Source organism: Athene noctua, chromosome 15 (genome assembly GCF_965140245.1).
Source record: "Athene noctua chromosome 15, bAthNoc1.hap1.1, whole genome shotgun sequence".
Taxonomy (NCBI): Eukaryota; Metazoa; Chordata; class Aves; order Strigiformes; family Strigidae; genus Athene; species Athene noctua.
This window is the reverse complement of record NC_134051.1, coordinates 3,985,562-3,996,385: the sequence shown is the minus strand read 5'-3', so window position 1 is coordinate 3,996,385 and position 10,824 is coordinate 3,985,562. Positions and strand designations below refer to the sequence as shown.

Here is a 10,824-nt window from a genome sequence, read left to right as displayed (position 1 = left end):
GTCAGAAAGCAACAGCGTGGGAGTCTGTACCCCCCTGGGTCCTCCTCAGCCTTTAATGTCCCCCACACAGCCCTACACCTCACAGCACAGTTCACTCATTCTCCCAATGATGTGTTTCTGTCTTGCCCAGCTACAGAATTGCAACTTTTTATTCCAGTCAAGGCTTCAGAAAAGAAAAAAATCCAACACCCAATGTTACACAATACACATTTGTCACCCTCATACTCCCACCCCCATGCCTGGTCCTGTCCCCACCCCCAGGGCGTTTCCTCCAGCACCAGTGAGACTCGTCCGGGGACACTGCCCCAAGCAGGAGCTGAAGACCCACAGCACAGCCACCACAGCACGACCAAAACGTCAGCTTCTGGGGTAGGAAACTGCTCTTCATTAAAAAGGCTGAAGACACATTCTCATGTTGCAGCCAGGGCAGGAAACTCCCTCCAGCGACTGCTCCCAGGAAGGGGATGAAAAGCCAAGCACGTGAGGCCTTTGCCAGTACAGGACAAAGACATCCCTCACCTCAAAAGCTGCCCCAGCCTGGGCAGGGCAGTGCTGAAGCAGAATCCTCACCCCCTCGCACCGGCTCAGTCTGTACACTAGTCAGCTAAAGGCTTTATATTACAGTGCTTGCATTATTGGTGTGCAAAGAGTCTTTGACAATCCTGCAGGATTCCTGTTTATTTTCTTACTTCCACCCTGCAGTCAACTCGCCGCCACCACCAAGGAAACAGCTTGAGAAAGGTCGGGGCGCGCGCCTCTGCCCTTGCCGCGGCCGGGAGCCACGCGCCGCTCTCCCCATCACATGCTGTACCAGGCAGCAGCCCCTGCGGCCACCGCCACGCAGGCCGCCAGGATCAGCTGCACCAGCGGCTGCTTTGCCAGGGCCACGGCAGCGTGACAGGGGCAGCCGGCTCCTGCCTCGCCTGCTAGAACACAGAAAGCACTGTTAGTGCTGCGAGTCTCACGCCGCACGCGTGTGGCAGCTCTGCTGTTGCCCACGACCTACCTAGTTTGTCTGCATAGTAAGGGCATTTGCGCAGGTCTCCTTTCCCATCATGGACTGGCAAGCCTCCGTCTTGGGCTTCTTCTGTCAGTGACCTGCCAATCTCGTCCAGTTCATCAAACACCTGCAAGGAGTCACAGCCATTATGTGAAGTGGGCAGAGCCAGGCCGGTTTCATCCAGACCTCTGGAATAGACCTGGAGAACAGGCAAGAGCTGCTGCTGCCTCCCTCCTTCTCCCCAGAGACACCACGTGCTGCTCATTGCGCAGCACCTGGCAGGTCTGCCTGCATGTGACACCGGCCCCTGCTGTGGCTCTGAGAAGGCACAGCCTGTTCCAGGAGCATCAAGGCAGCCCCAGGAGGGAGACAGACACAGCAGCTCCTGGCCTGTGGCGGGTAGAGCGAGGCCACGCGCTCCCCTCCCTGCTGCAGCCCCTCCGTGGGGATCACCGCTCATGGGCAGGCAGCCCCTCCAGCCCCACTGCCAGAGGTTTCCCTAAGGGAGCCTGACAAAGGAGCCAACACATCCCACCACATTTCTGGCCAGACTAAACCACAACGACCTGCTACAGGCAGATTAAAGCTTCCATCCAGCACCTAAAACTGTGTTCATTCCCCTGAGGCAAGTGGCAGCTCAGACAGGTTTTATGAAAGACAAATACTATGGGAAGGAACAAGAGGCTACAGACATTTGCAGCCACTGGGCAACATGTCAGACAGGAGAGGGGCACCACCAGATCGATGTAATATGTTCAAACTGTTTGAGGCTGTCCCAGAGCAAGAGCTCTGTTCCACCCACTGCTTCAGAGCCACACAGCTCATGGGAATCTTGTAGTGAAGGGAGCTTAATTTTGCCCTAATCAAAGGCTCAGCTGTGGCAGTGGAGTATGGGAGGAAACTAGTGGAAGAACCATTCCACCCAGAATCCCACCACCCCAAGGAGGAAAGGCTCAGGTGGTCTCTGACCCAAACCACTGCCTGGATGAGCAGTCAGACTGAATTAACGCAGGCCTAAGAGGTGGTCCAGACCCAAAGGCAGCAGCACCTACACATACAGGGGCTCAAGGAGTTCAGTACCTGCATGTTAAATCTGAAGGCTCGGTTGGCCTCTTCCACGATCCGTTCCTTGGTGTTCTTGTCCAAATCCAGAGCATTCATCCTCGCTCTGTAGAGCTGCTTGAACTGCTGCGCATTGGAAACATTGTCAAACACATAGAACTGGATCCCTTCCTCAGTACTGGGCAACTTCAGGGCCCTCTGGGCTACCTTCTTCAGCACTTGGCCACCTGAGAGGTCCCCCATGTAGCGTGTGTAAGCGTGAGCCACTAGCAGCTCTGGCTCGTGCTGTCCCACATGATGGATTCTGTCCACATAGTGCTGAGTCGCCTCTGAACACTGGATCTTCTCTTTCCAGCCTTCTCCATAGAAATATTTCAGGTCTTTGACCAACGCTTCTCTCCGGTGAAGCTCCAGGGGGAAATACAGTGGAGCAAAGACTGGGTTGTCCTTGTTGCGATCCATTTCCTCTTCCAGAGCTGAGTATGTGAAGTAAAGTGCCACAGTGGCCCGCTACGGACAAAGCACAGCCGATGTGAGAAGCCATTCACTAGATCAGCACATCACACCTTGTGACTAGGTCCCCCCTGCATGGAGTTGGGGTCAGCGAGGAGGAAACCCCCAGGTGTGACACAAACCAGCCTGGAGAGCCCAGACCAGCCACATATCACTTGAAGGATCAGAGGCTCTTCTCTACCTACGTCCATAATGACATTTCCTACAGAGCACAAATGAAGAGTTAAGTCTCATGCTGCCAGCTGGGTGCTCTGGGTCTCCTGTCACCTTGAGAGCAAGGCATGGGGACTGACTTCATCCCAAAGGTACAACTAGCACCAACAGCCTTGTGCTATAGGAGACTACTGGATATGCTGCCAAGACCTGCAGGATCCAACAGTTCTGCTCAGGCCCAAAACTGAAGGGAAAGGAATCCAACCTGAAGTCTGTGGAAAACAGCCTAGTCTCCAGAAGATGGAATAAGTGCTGTAATCCCACCAGGACTTCACTCCTAAACAGTTTATGCCCCCAGTATCTGTGATGCAGCTGCACGTGCCTAGAGTGGCCAGCAGATGCGTGGCCAGAAGCCCACCTAAGCAAATCTGTGCTGGGCCAGCACACTCCTCGCCCCCGAGTCCAGCTGTAGGACACATCAAGCAGGAGTCCCAGGCAAGTGCCCTCCTGCAGTTTTGACTCTTCAGTCCAGATTTCCCCCATCCCCTACACACAGAGCCATGGGGCTCTGCTTCAGTCTGCATCAGTCACTGGGTATTTCAAAGAGCTTCTCTGCCACAGGAGCAGGGCAGCACTCACCTTGAAGAGCTCCTTCTTGATCCGTCCTTTCAGGAACTCTTTGACAAACTGAGTGTTCTCTGCACGGTCATGGGATTCCTTAGTCCCCTCCTTCAGCAGCTCTGAAAGGTCGGTGGGGCTGCAGGCAAACAGGGAGAGATCCTTTCACCCCACTTCCACACACAGTAACGAGTCTGTCCCTGCAGTGTTTGGAGGGATCCCCCCACCCTCTTCCACCTCAGGCCCAGTTTGGAGAAGGTACAAGGTGGGATCCCACAGGCTGGAACTGGCACCACCAGGAGGAAGCAGCAGGGTGGCAGCAGCCAGAGGCTCCTTCCACCAATGCAGGTGCCTGTGGGCCAACCAGAGTGGCCATTCTGGGAGAGCTGGGGCTTCCCTGGGGCTCAGAGCCAGGATGTTGAAGCAATTGCCAAGGATCCTCCGATCCCTGCACCATGACTTTTGCTTCTCATCCATGTGAGCCCCGATAATATCACAAAAGGAGGCCTTGAGCATATAAAGGGCAACTATGAGAGCAGGCTAAAGGGCACAGGAGCCTCAGGCACATCCTCCGTGGTCACTGTGTAGGAGGAGTAAGGCTCAGGTGAGAGCAGATGCACACACAGGCAGGAGCCTAGCTTTTCCAACTTGAGTATCAACTATTGGAGATGCAAGCTGAACAGCAAAACAGAGCAAGCACACCCTGAAAAAGTTTATTTATCCTGAATTACACTGTTTTTGCAGGTTTTCACTAGTTGTCTTTCTAAAAAAAAAAAGAATCTATGATTTTATGTTACAGCCACTGCACCTACCTTTAGTACAGTTGTCAACAACTACACTCACTCAAAATTATGCCAAAGCACACCTTACAGTTTGTGTGACTGGTTTGCTACAGACAGAATGTTCATGTTAGCTGTAAGAGAGACAGACTTTGAAAAATCCAGTCCCACTGAGTGGCTGAACACTGCAGCCAACAGGTTAGACAAGGCCTGCATGTGCCAGAGAGTCATGTAGCATTAATTTCTCATGAAACTGAGTCCATCAAGTCAGAAAGAAGTCAACCAGCCTATCTAGGTATTGTGGGAAGCACCCTATTCTGCCTTCCCATTTTCTGAAGTCTTGGCTTTTAGAGTTTGTATGTGAATGTTTTTTTCAAACTAACTTCCAAGAAAATATTCTTGCCTAGACCAATGGGTATTCTGCAAAGGCAAAAGCAGCAGCTCACTGGAGCAGAGTTCACCTCTAGAGTCATCTTTCAAAACAAGAAGCTGCTATCACATAAGACTGCCCAATAAGCCATGAAGAACTGGCTCTCCTTGCCTCACCTTGGCTAGGAAGGCACAAACACAACTACCAAATGATCAAAGCATTTCTGAAATGCAAGTGTGATAGCAGAGACTAAAAAAAAAAAATAAATAACTGCTTGTTGTCAGCCTTAGCCACATTGCTCCTTCCTATCCCATGCAGTAAAGTCTGATTAAACAGTTTTTACTGCACATACATTTGATTAATCACCCTCACTCCTTTTCATATGAGAACAATCACTCCTGTACCTGGAAGGTCTCCTGCCTTGTTCAAGATTGTGTCTGTGCCATGTTGTGAGATAAGACTCACCTGACATTGTCATCTTCTGTTTCCTCATAGCTCAAGATTTCCCCTTCTCCCCCTTCTGAGCCCTCCATAGCAGATGGCATTGCTGGTCAGTGCTGGAGAGCAGACAATCTGAAAAGCAAAATTAGAGAGGGGTTTTAGAGCGAAGCTGCCTTCACAACAGGATGGGTATGAACTGCTGAGCAGCCTAGCAAGGGGCCTCTGAGCTGCTCCACCCCGCAGGGCAGCGATGGGCAGCCACTGGCCATTTCCACTGCACACCAGGCACTTTGAAGGAAGCAGTCTCAGTTGTTCAGTTCAGGTACCTGAGCTGAACCTCAACACTAACATCCAGTTCACAGAATATTAACCTGAGACCTCCAACACAGTGAGCAGCCTGCATTAGGTTTCCCACTTCAGGATGGCTCCTGGCTGAAGATGATCAGAGACTTCCACGTTAGCCATCTGCACTGAAATGGTGAGCAATCTGCTTTCCACTGGTGCTACCAAGTATCGCATCCAGTGTTAGACTCTGAGCAGAGTCACTGGAAAGGGAAGCACCTCTCCTTCAGTCAAGAGAAAGAGCAAGTGGTGTGGTTTAACCCCAGGCAACAACCAAGCACCACACAGCCACTTGCTCACTCCTTCCCTGCCCTCAGAGGGATGGGGAGAATCAAAAAAGAACCAAAAACCACAGGTTAAGAATCCGTTTAATAACAAAAAAAAAAACAACTAAAATATAATAATAATAATGAAAAGGAATGTATCAAAAAAAAAAAAGAGAAATAAAGCCCAAGAAAAGACAAGGGATGCACAACGCAATTGATCACCAACTGCTGACTGATACCCCAGCAGCAATCTGCCCCTTCTGGCCAGCTCCCCCAGTTTATATACTGGGCATGACTCCTATGGTATGGAATAGCCCTTTGGCTAGTTCAGGCCAGCTCTCCTGGCCATGCTCCCTCACAGCTTCTTGTGCACCTGCTCGCTGGCAGAGCAAGGGAAACTGAAAAATCCTTAACTTAGGATAAGCGCTACTTAGCAACAACTAAAACATTAGTGTGTTATCAACACTGCGCTCACACTAAATCCAAAACACAGCACTGTATCAGCTACCAGGAAGAAAATTAACTCTATGCCAGCCAAAACCAGGACAACAACCTACTTCGTTTCCACAGCAGTACAGAGCCTCCCCTGGAAGGAAGCAGTGGTAAATTAGGCCAGCTAAGCTCTGAAGTCAGGCAGCACACAGGGGAAACTAAAGCCTTCCCTGCAACAGAATATATGAAGGGGAACTTCCAAAACAGGGCAGATCTCACTGCTCTGCTTAGCAGGGTTTACTTCAAACCCCAGAAGTAACTGGGATCTCTCCTTTAGCAAAAGGAAAAAAATCTCCTTGGAAGTAGCAGGATGCATGAGGCATACCCAGAAGCAGGAGCAAGACACCTGGCTTACGTCAGCCAAACCCCCCTGTTAGGTCAGAAATCCAGCCACTTCGTTTATAAAATGGACCTGTAATCAGCTTTGTGCAGAGCAGCACCACCACCTTACAGGCAGCCTTGCCAGAGGAGCAAGGAACTAAGCTGTGGCTGGCTCTTCGGAAAGCACTCGCTGTGCCCTCTCTCATGCTCTCCCACTTCAGTTCAGTCCCCCTCGGGGGCTGCACCGCAGGCTCAGCGCACGGCTGGGGCTGACAAGCCGCTGCCAACTCGCCAAGCTCAGGGCCAGCACCAGCACATCAGCCGCTGGCGCCCAGCTCACAAGAAGCACTAACTGCCCTCCGGTTCCTCACCCCCGAGTCCCTAAGCCCTGTTCTACAGCCACTCTCGCTACCCTCCACACTCCCGCGCAGAACTCAGCCAGGAGCTGGGTCTGAGCACCCATCCCTGGGTGCAGCACTCAGCCGGGAGGACACATCACCAGAGTGATGGTTTCCCCTTGTGCTCACACAGCCCTTGGCCTCACCGGGACAGAGCCTTCTGCAAGGAGAGGACTGACCAAAACACATGACTTCATGATGCCAGGCAGGCCAGTGCAGCAGCACAAGTCATGTAGGGTGACAGCCCTACACCCCATTGCCCTGCCCCGCTGGACAGGGCACAGCGCAGCCTCCCTGCCCCTCGGGTAGAGAAAGATAGGGCAGGATGATGCAGATGGGGCAGAAAGCAAATCAGCACAAGGGCTCAGATATTTGAGAAAACCAGGTTCACGTGCTGTATTGTCTATTTGATCACACACTAGAACAACACTGGGTCAGCAAATGGGACCTACCTTCAGTCATCACACAGCTTCAGTTTCAAACATCGGGAAATGCCCACCATGGTGAAGGGAAACTAAAGCAAAGAGGCAAATAACCTGCTTGGGCTCAGCCAGGAGCCTGTCACGGGCACAGGGGGGGACAGTCTGCTTGCCTCACAGCACAGCCAGCCTCCTGCCAGTACAGATGCACAAAGTTGTGATGACACCCTGGCTTCCAGCTCAGCCTACTTCAGGCCAGGCACTTCTCAAGAAATGCAGATTCCAAAATTAAAGTAGATGAACTGGTTCAAATTTATCTTATACTTCATAAAGCCAGAGTCCTGGAGGTAGGGTGTGCTGCCTCTGCATGCTGCCAGGCCTGCAAGAGCCAACAGTACAAAGCAGGAGGTGAAAGCAGAGTGACAAAGAGCAGTTCAGCACCGCCCATCCCCTGGAAGAGGCCTGAAGGTTAAATGCAATCCAAAGGAACACACCAGATCAAGCCTCAGGAACTAGTAGTTAGCAGCAACGGCTGAAGGCTCCAACAGCCAGACATACATGACACGGCTCCCGAGACCATCACCGTACAAGACACATCTGTTAACTTACTGAGGAGCGCCTCCAGACCCACGCCTTGCAGCACACTCGTGCTCAGCAGCGCTCACCAACACTGAACTTTGAGACCCCACCAGATGCTCCCAGAGGCCTTTACCCAAAGTTCTTACGAGCTTTACAGAAGCACAACCGATCAGAATGGTGGATAGTTGTTCCAGTGGCAGCGTCTGCTGTTGGAAGAAGGGGTTAGCACGCACAAAGTCATTTAAGGACTTTGGTGCACTCTTGGACTTGTATCTCCCATGGTTTTTCTTGTAGAGGCTCAGTCTGACATGTTCATCTCTACAGCAATACGCAGGGCAGTGACACCACCAGTCCCTTTAGCCCAAGGTGAGGACAGTACACATACAGGAAAATACGGACGTTTAGATTTTTCCCAATACCATCTTGGATATAGACACCTGCCTGATGAGCCATGAATTCAAGAGACAAGTCAGCACAAATCAAACCCCTGTCCTTTTCACCATTAGGGTACTGCATGAGAACTGGGAGAAAGCGAAATCAAAATCATAGTATCTCTCTTATCACCACACATCATTGCTTTTATTCAAAAACTGGCAGCAGAAAGCCCAAACATAGTCACTGGTCACAGCCCTGGTCTCTCAGCGCATTCTGCTCCTCTGAAAGAGGCAGTGTCCTACACACCAAGAGGGAGGTTCCAGCAGCTGCCTACCTCCACTCCAGAGGCTGAAACCTCATTTCATTTGCTATGAGGAGCTCTGCTCATCGAGACCCTGGCTGATGTTCAGGGTAAACAAATACCTTCCCAGTGCCCTGACAGCAGCCTGCTTGGGAGGAATCCAAGAGCTACAGGAGTTGGGATAGCAGGGCTGGAGAGTGGAGGAAAGGTTTGGTACAGAACACCTCAGCACTACAAACATTTCTTTCCCAATAACAGTGTTCAAACCCTCTGAGAAAACATCCCTATCTCATCTAGCCAGCAATTAATTCGCCCCTACACACATTTGTGCAGCAAACTTCACACGCAAGATGCACAGCCATTCTTTCCAGGGTAGGAAGCCACTCAATCCCAATAATCCCATGACTTTTGAAGGAAGTAGACACTGTTGCTGCAGGGAAGCAGGACTGGAAGTCCTGGCTTTGCTTGACCACCCCTGGGAGAAGTCCAATCATTCACAAACACCCAGGCAGTACAGAGTTCATGTTTGCTGTTCAACTAGCATGCAACTTCAATGTATTTCCCAACGCAGAACTTACACCCTTGCTTTAACAATCAGCAGAGCGTGGCTGGACCTCCCTAAGTACCACTGCAGCAAGGACAAACTCCAGAACCCCAGGCCTAGCAGCTTAAGGAATCATCATAGAAGTAACCTGGCAATTGCATCAGGAGAGCTTCACGTCTCTCCTCCTCCCTCTGTGGAGGTATTTGGCACCGGCTGCTGCTGGAAATGGAACCTCCAAGAGTAAGTTACTACATTACCTGATCTCAGGTAGGTTTAAGATTTCACCTGGACACAGCCTAAATTTAGGCAGTAACTCAAGACTAATCTAGCAGTGCCCATGCAAATGCTACTTCTGTCCCCCACAGCTGCAGTCCAGCACCTCAACAAATTGACCGAGGAGGGAAACTCCTGGTGAGTTCACAGATCTTGCCCAGTTCTGCGCTTTGGTGAGCAGCCCTTGCATCAGGCTGTGCATCAGGAATCTGTTTCCTCACATCAGCCAGGAGAAGAGCACAGGGGGCAAGTCAATCAGGGCTAGATCTGAGGGAAGGAAGAGCGCAGTGTGACAGACACACATGAATACATCAAAAAGCCTTTGCTCTGGGGAGAGCCTGTGCTTGCCTTGCCTGTCGCAGCACACAGTCAGCTGTGCCTGGACACCCCATGCAGGGCCAGTGACAGGCACTTACGGGTGATGTATGTAATGCAGCGCTGTGTACAAGCGCTAGGCACTGTGAGGCCTGAATAAGACATCTGTTTCACCCGACAATGGAAAAGCAGGGACAATAAGAGGCCTGAGATGCCTTCCTCCTCCAAGCTCTTCATTGAGCTCGGCTAGGTCAAGAAGAGCCAGGTGCCCCCCGCATCACTGGGAGAACCCAGCGCAGGACTTGGGTCCCGAAAGACTGGCGCATCCTTCGCAAGAAGCTGCGCACAGGAATCACTGCAGGGACGTGAGGCAACTTCTGGCACGCTTCCTCAGCTGCTGTGCAGACGTTGGCCCACGGGAGCAGAAGGAAGAGATTAGGGAGGCCTGACAATTGCTGGCCCGGCGCGCCGCCAGACCTCAGCTAGTCACGAGCACACAGCTCGCAGACGGGCGCTGCGGATCCCGAACAGCTTGAGGCGTCGAGGACCATCCTTCCACGACCTTCGATGCGCCTTACCGGCGCCGCAGCCAGCAGCCGGCCCGGGGCAAGGCAGACAGCCCGGCCGGAAGGGCAGGAGGCAGAGCCACGGGCCGGCCCCCCCAAGGCTCCGGGGAGCAGAGGCGCACGGACACGGCCCTGAGACGGCCCAGACGGATCTCCCGGCGGAGCGTCTCCCCGTCGCAGTGTACCAGACCCGCCTGCCCCCGAGCGGGGAGGCCGGGGCCGCTGCTCCCCGCGGCGGCGCCGGGGGAGCCTGGCCTCCTTCCCCGGCGGGGAAGCGGCGAGGGCCCGGGGCAGGCGGAGCGGAGCCGCGCGGGCGGAAGCCCCGAGGGCCTCAGGCCGGTCCCGGCCGCCCCTCGCCCCCAGCGCGGTCCCGGTCCCGGTCCCGCACCGCCCCCGGCCCCGCCGCGCTGCCATGGAGACGCGCCGCGCGCACTCACCGCCGCCGCCCGCCCTCTGCCCCGCGGCGCGAGACAAAGGCCCGGCTCGGCCGCCCCGTATTTATTGACGGAGAGGGTTAGAGGCGACCAATCAGAAGCCACGAACGGCACGCGGCGGCGCCGCTGATTGGTAGAGGCGGCCCGTACGTCACGGAGGCGCTCACCCCCCGCCCCCGCCGTCAGCCAATCGTGACGTCCAGCGTCGCGCGAGGCCCCGCCCCGGGGGCGGCCGGCGCGTGAGGCGGCGCACGCGCAGGCGG

The 10,824-nt window shown here is 53.5% G+C and overlaps 1 protein-coding gene across 2 annotated transcripts; it reads right to left on the bottom strand.

The window, feature by feature from the left end:
• Positions 1–131: 131 nt before the first annotated feature.
• Positions 132–10,679, bottom strand: HMOX2 (heme oxygenase 2). 2 transcript variants are annotated; one of them, XM_074918780.1, is made up of 6 exons: positions 10,565–10,679; positions 4,961–5,068; positions 3,368–3,485; positions 2,081–2,572; positions 1,007–1,127; positions 132–926 (listed from the first exon to the last, which is right to left on the bottom strand). In XM_074918780.1, the coding sequence occupies exons 2-6, from the start codon at positions 5,038–5,040 to the stop codon at positions 799–801; spliced, it is 939 nt and encodes a 312-aa protein (XP_074774881.1). In that variant the 5' UTR covers positions 5,041–5,068; positions 10,565–10,679; the 3' UTR covers positions 132–798. The 2 variants fall into 2 exon arrangements, with proteins under 2 accessions (XP_074774881.1, XP_074774882.1); XM_074918781.1 differs by having other exon boundaries at positions 132–923.
• Positions 10,680–10,824: the final 145 nt, after the last annotated feature.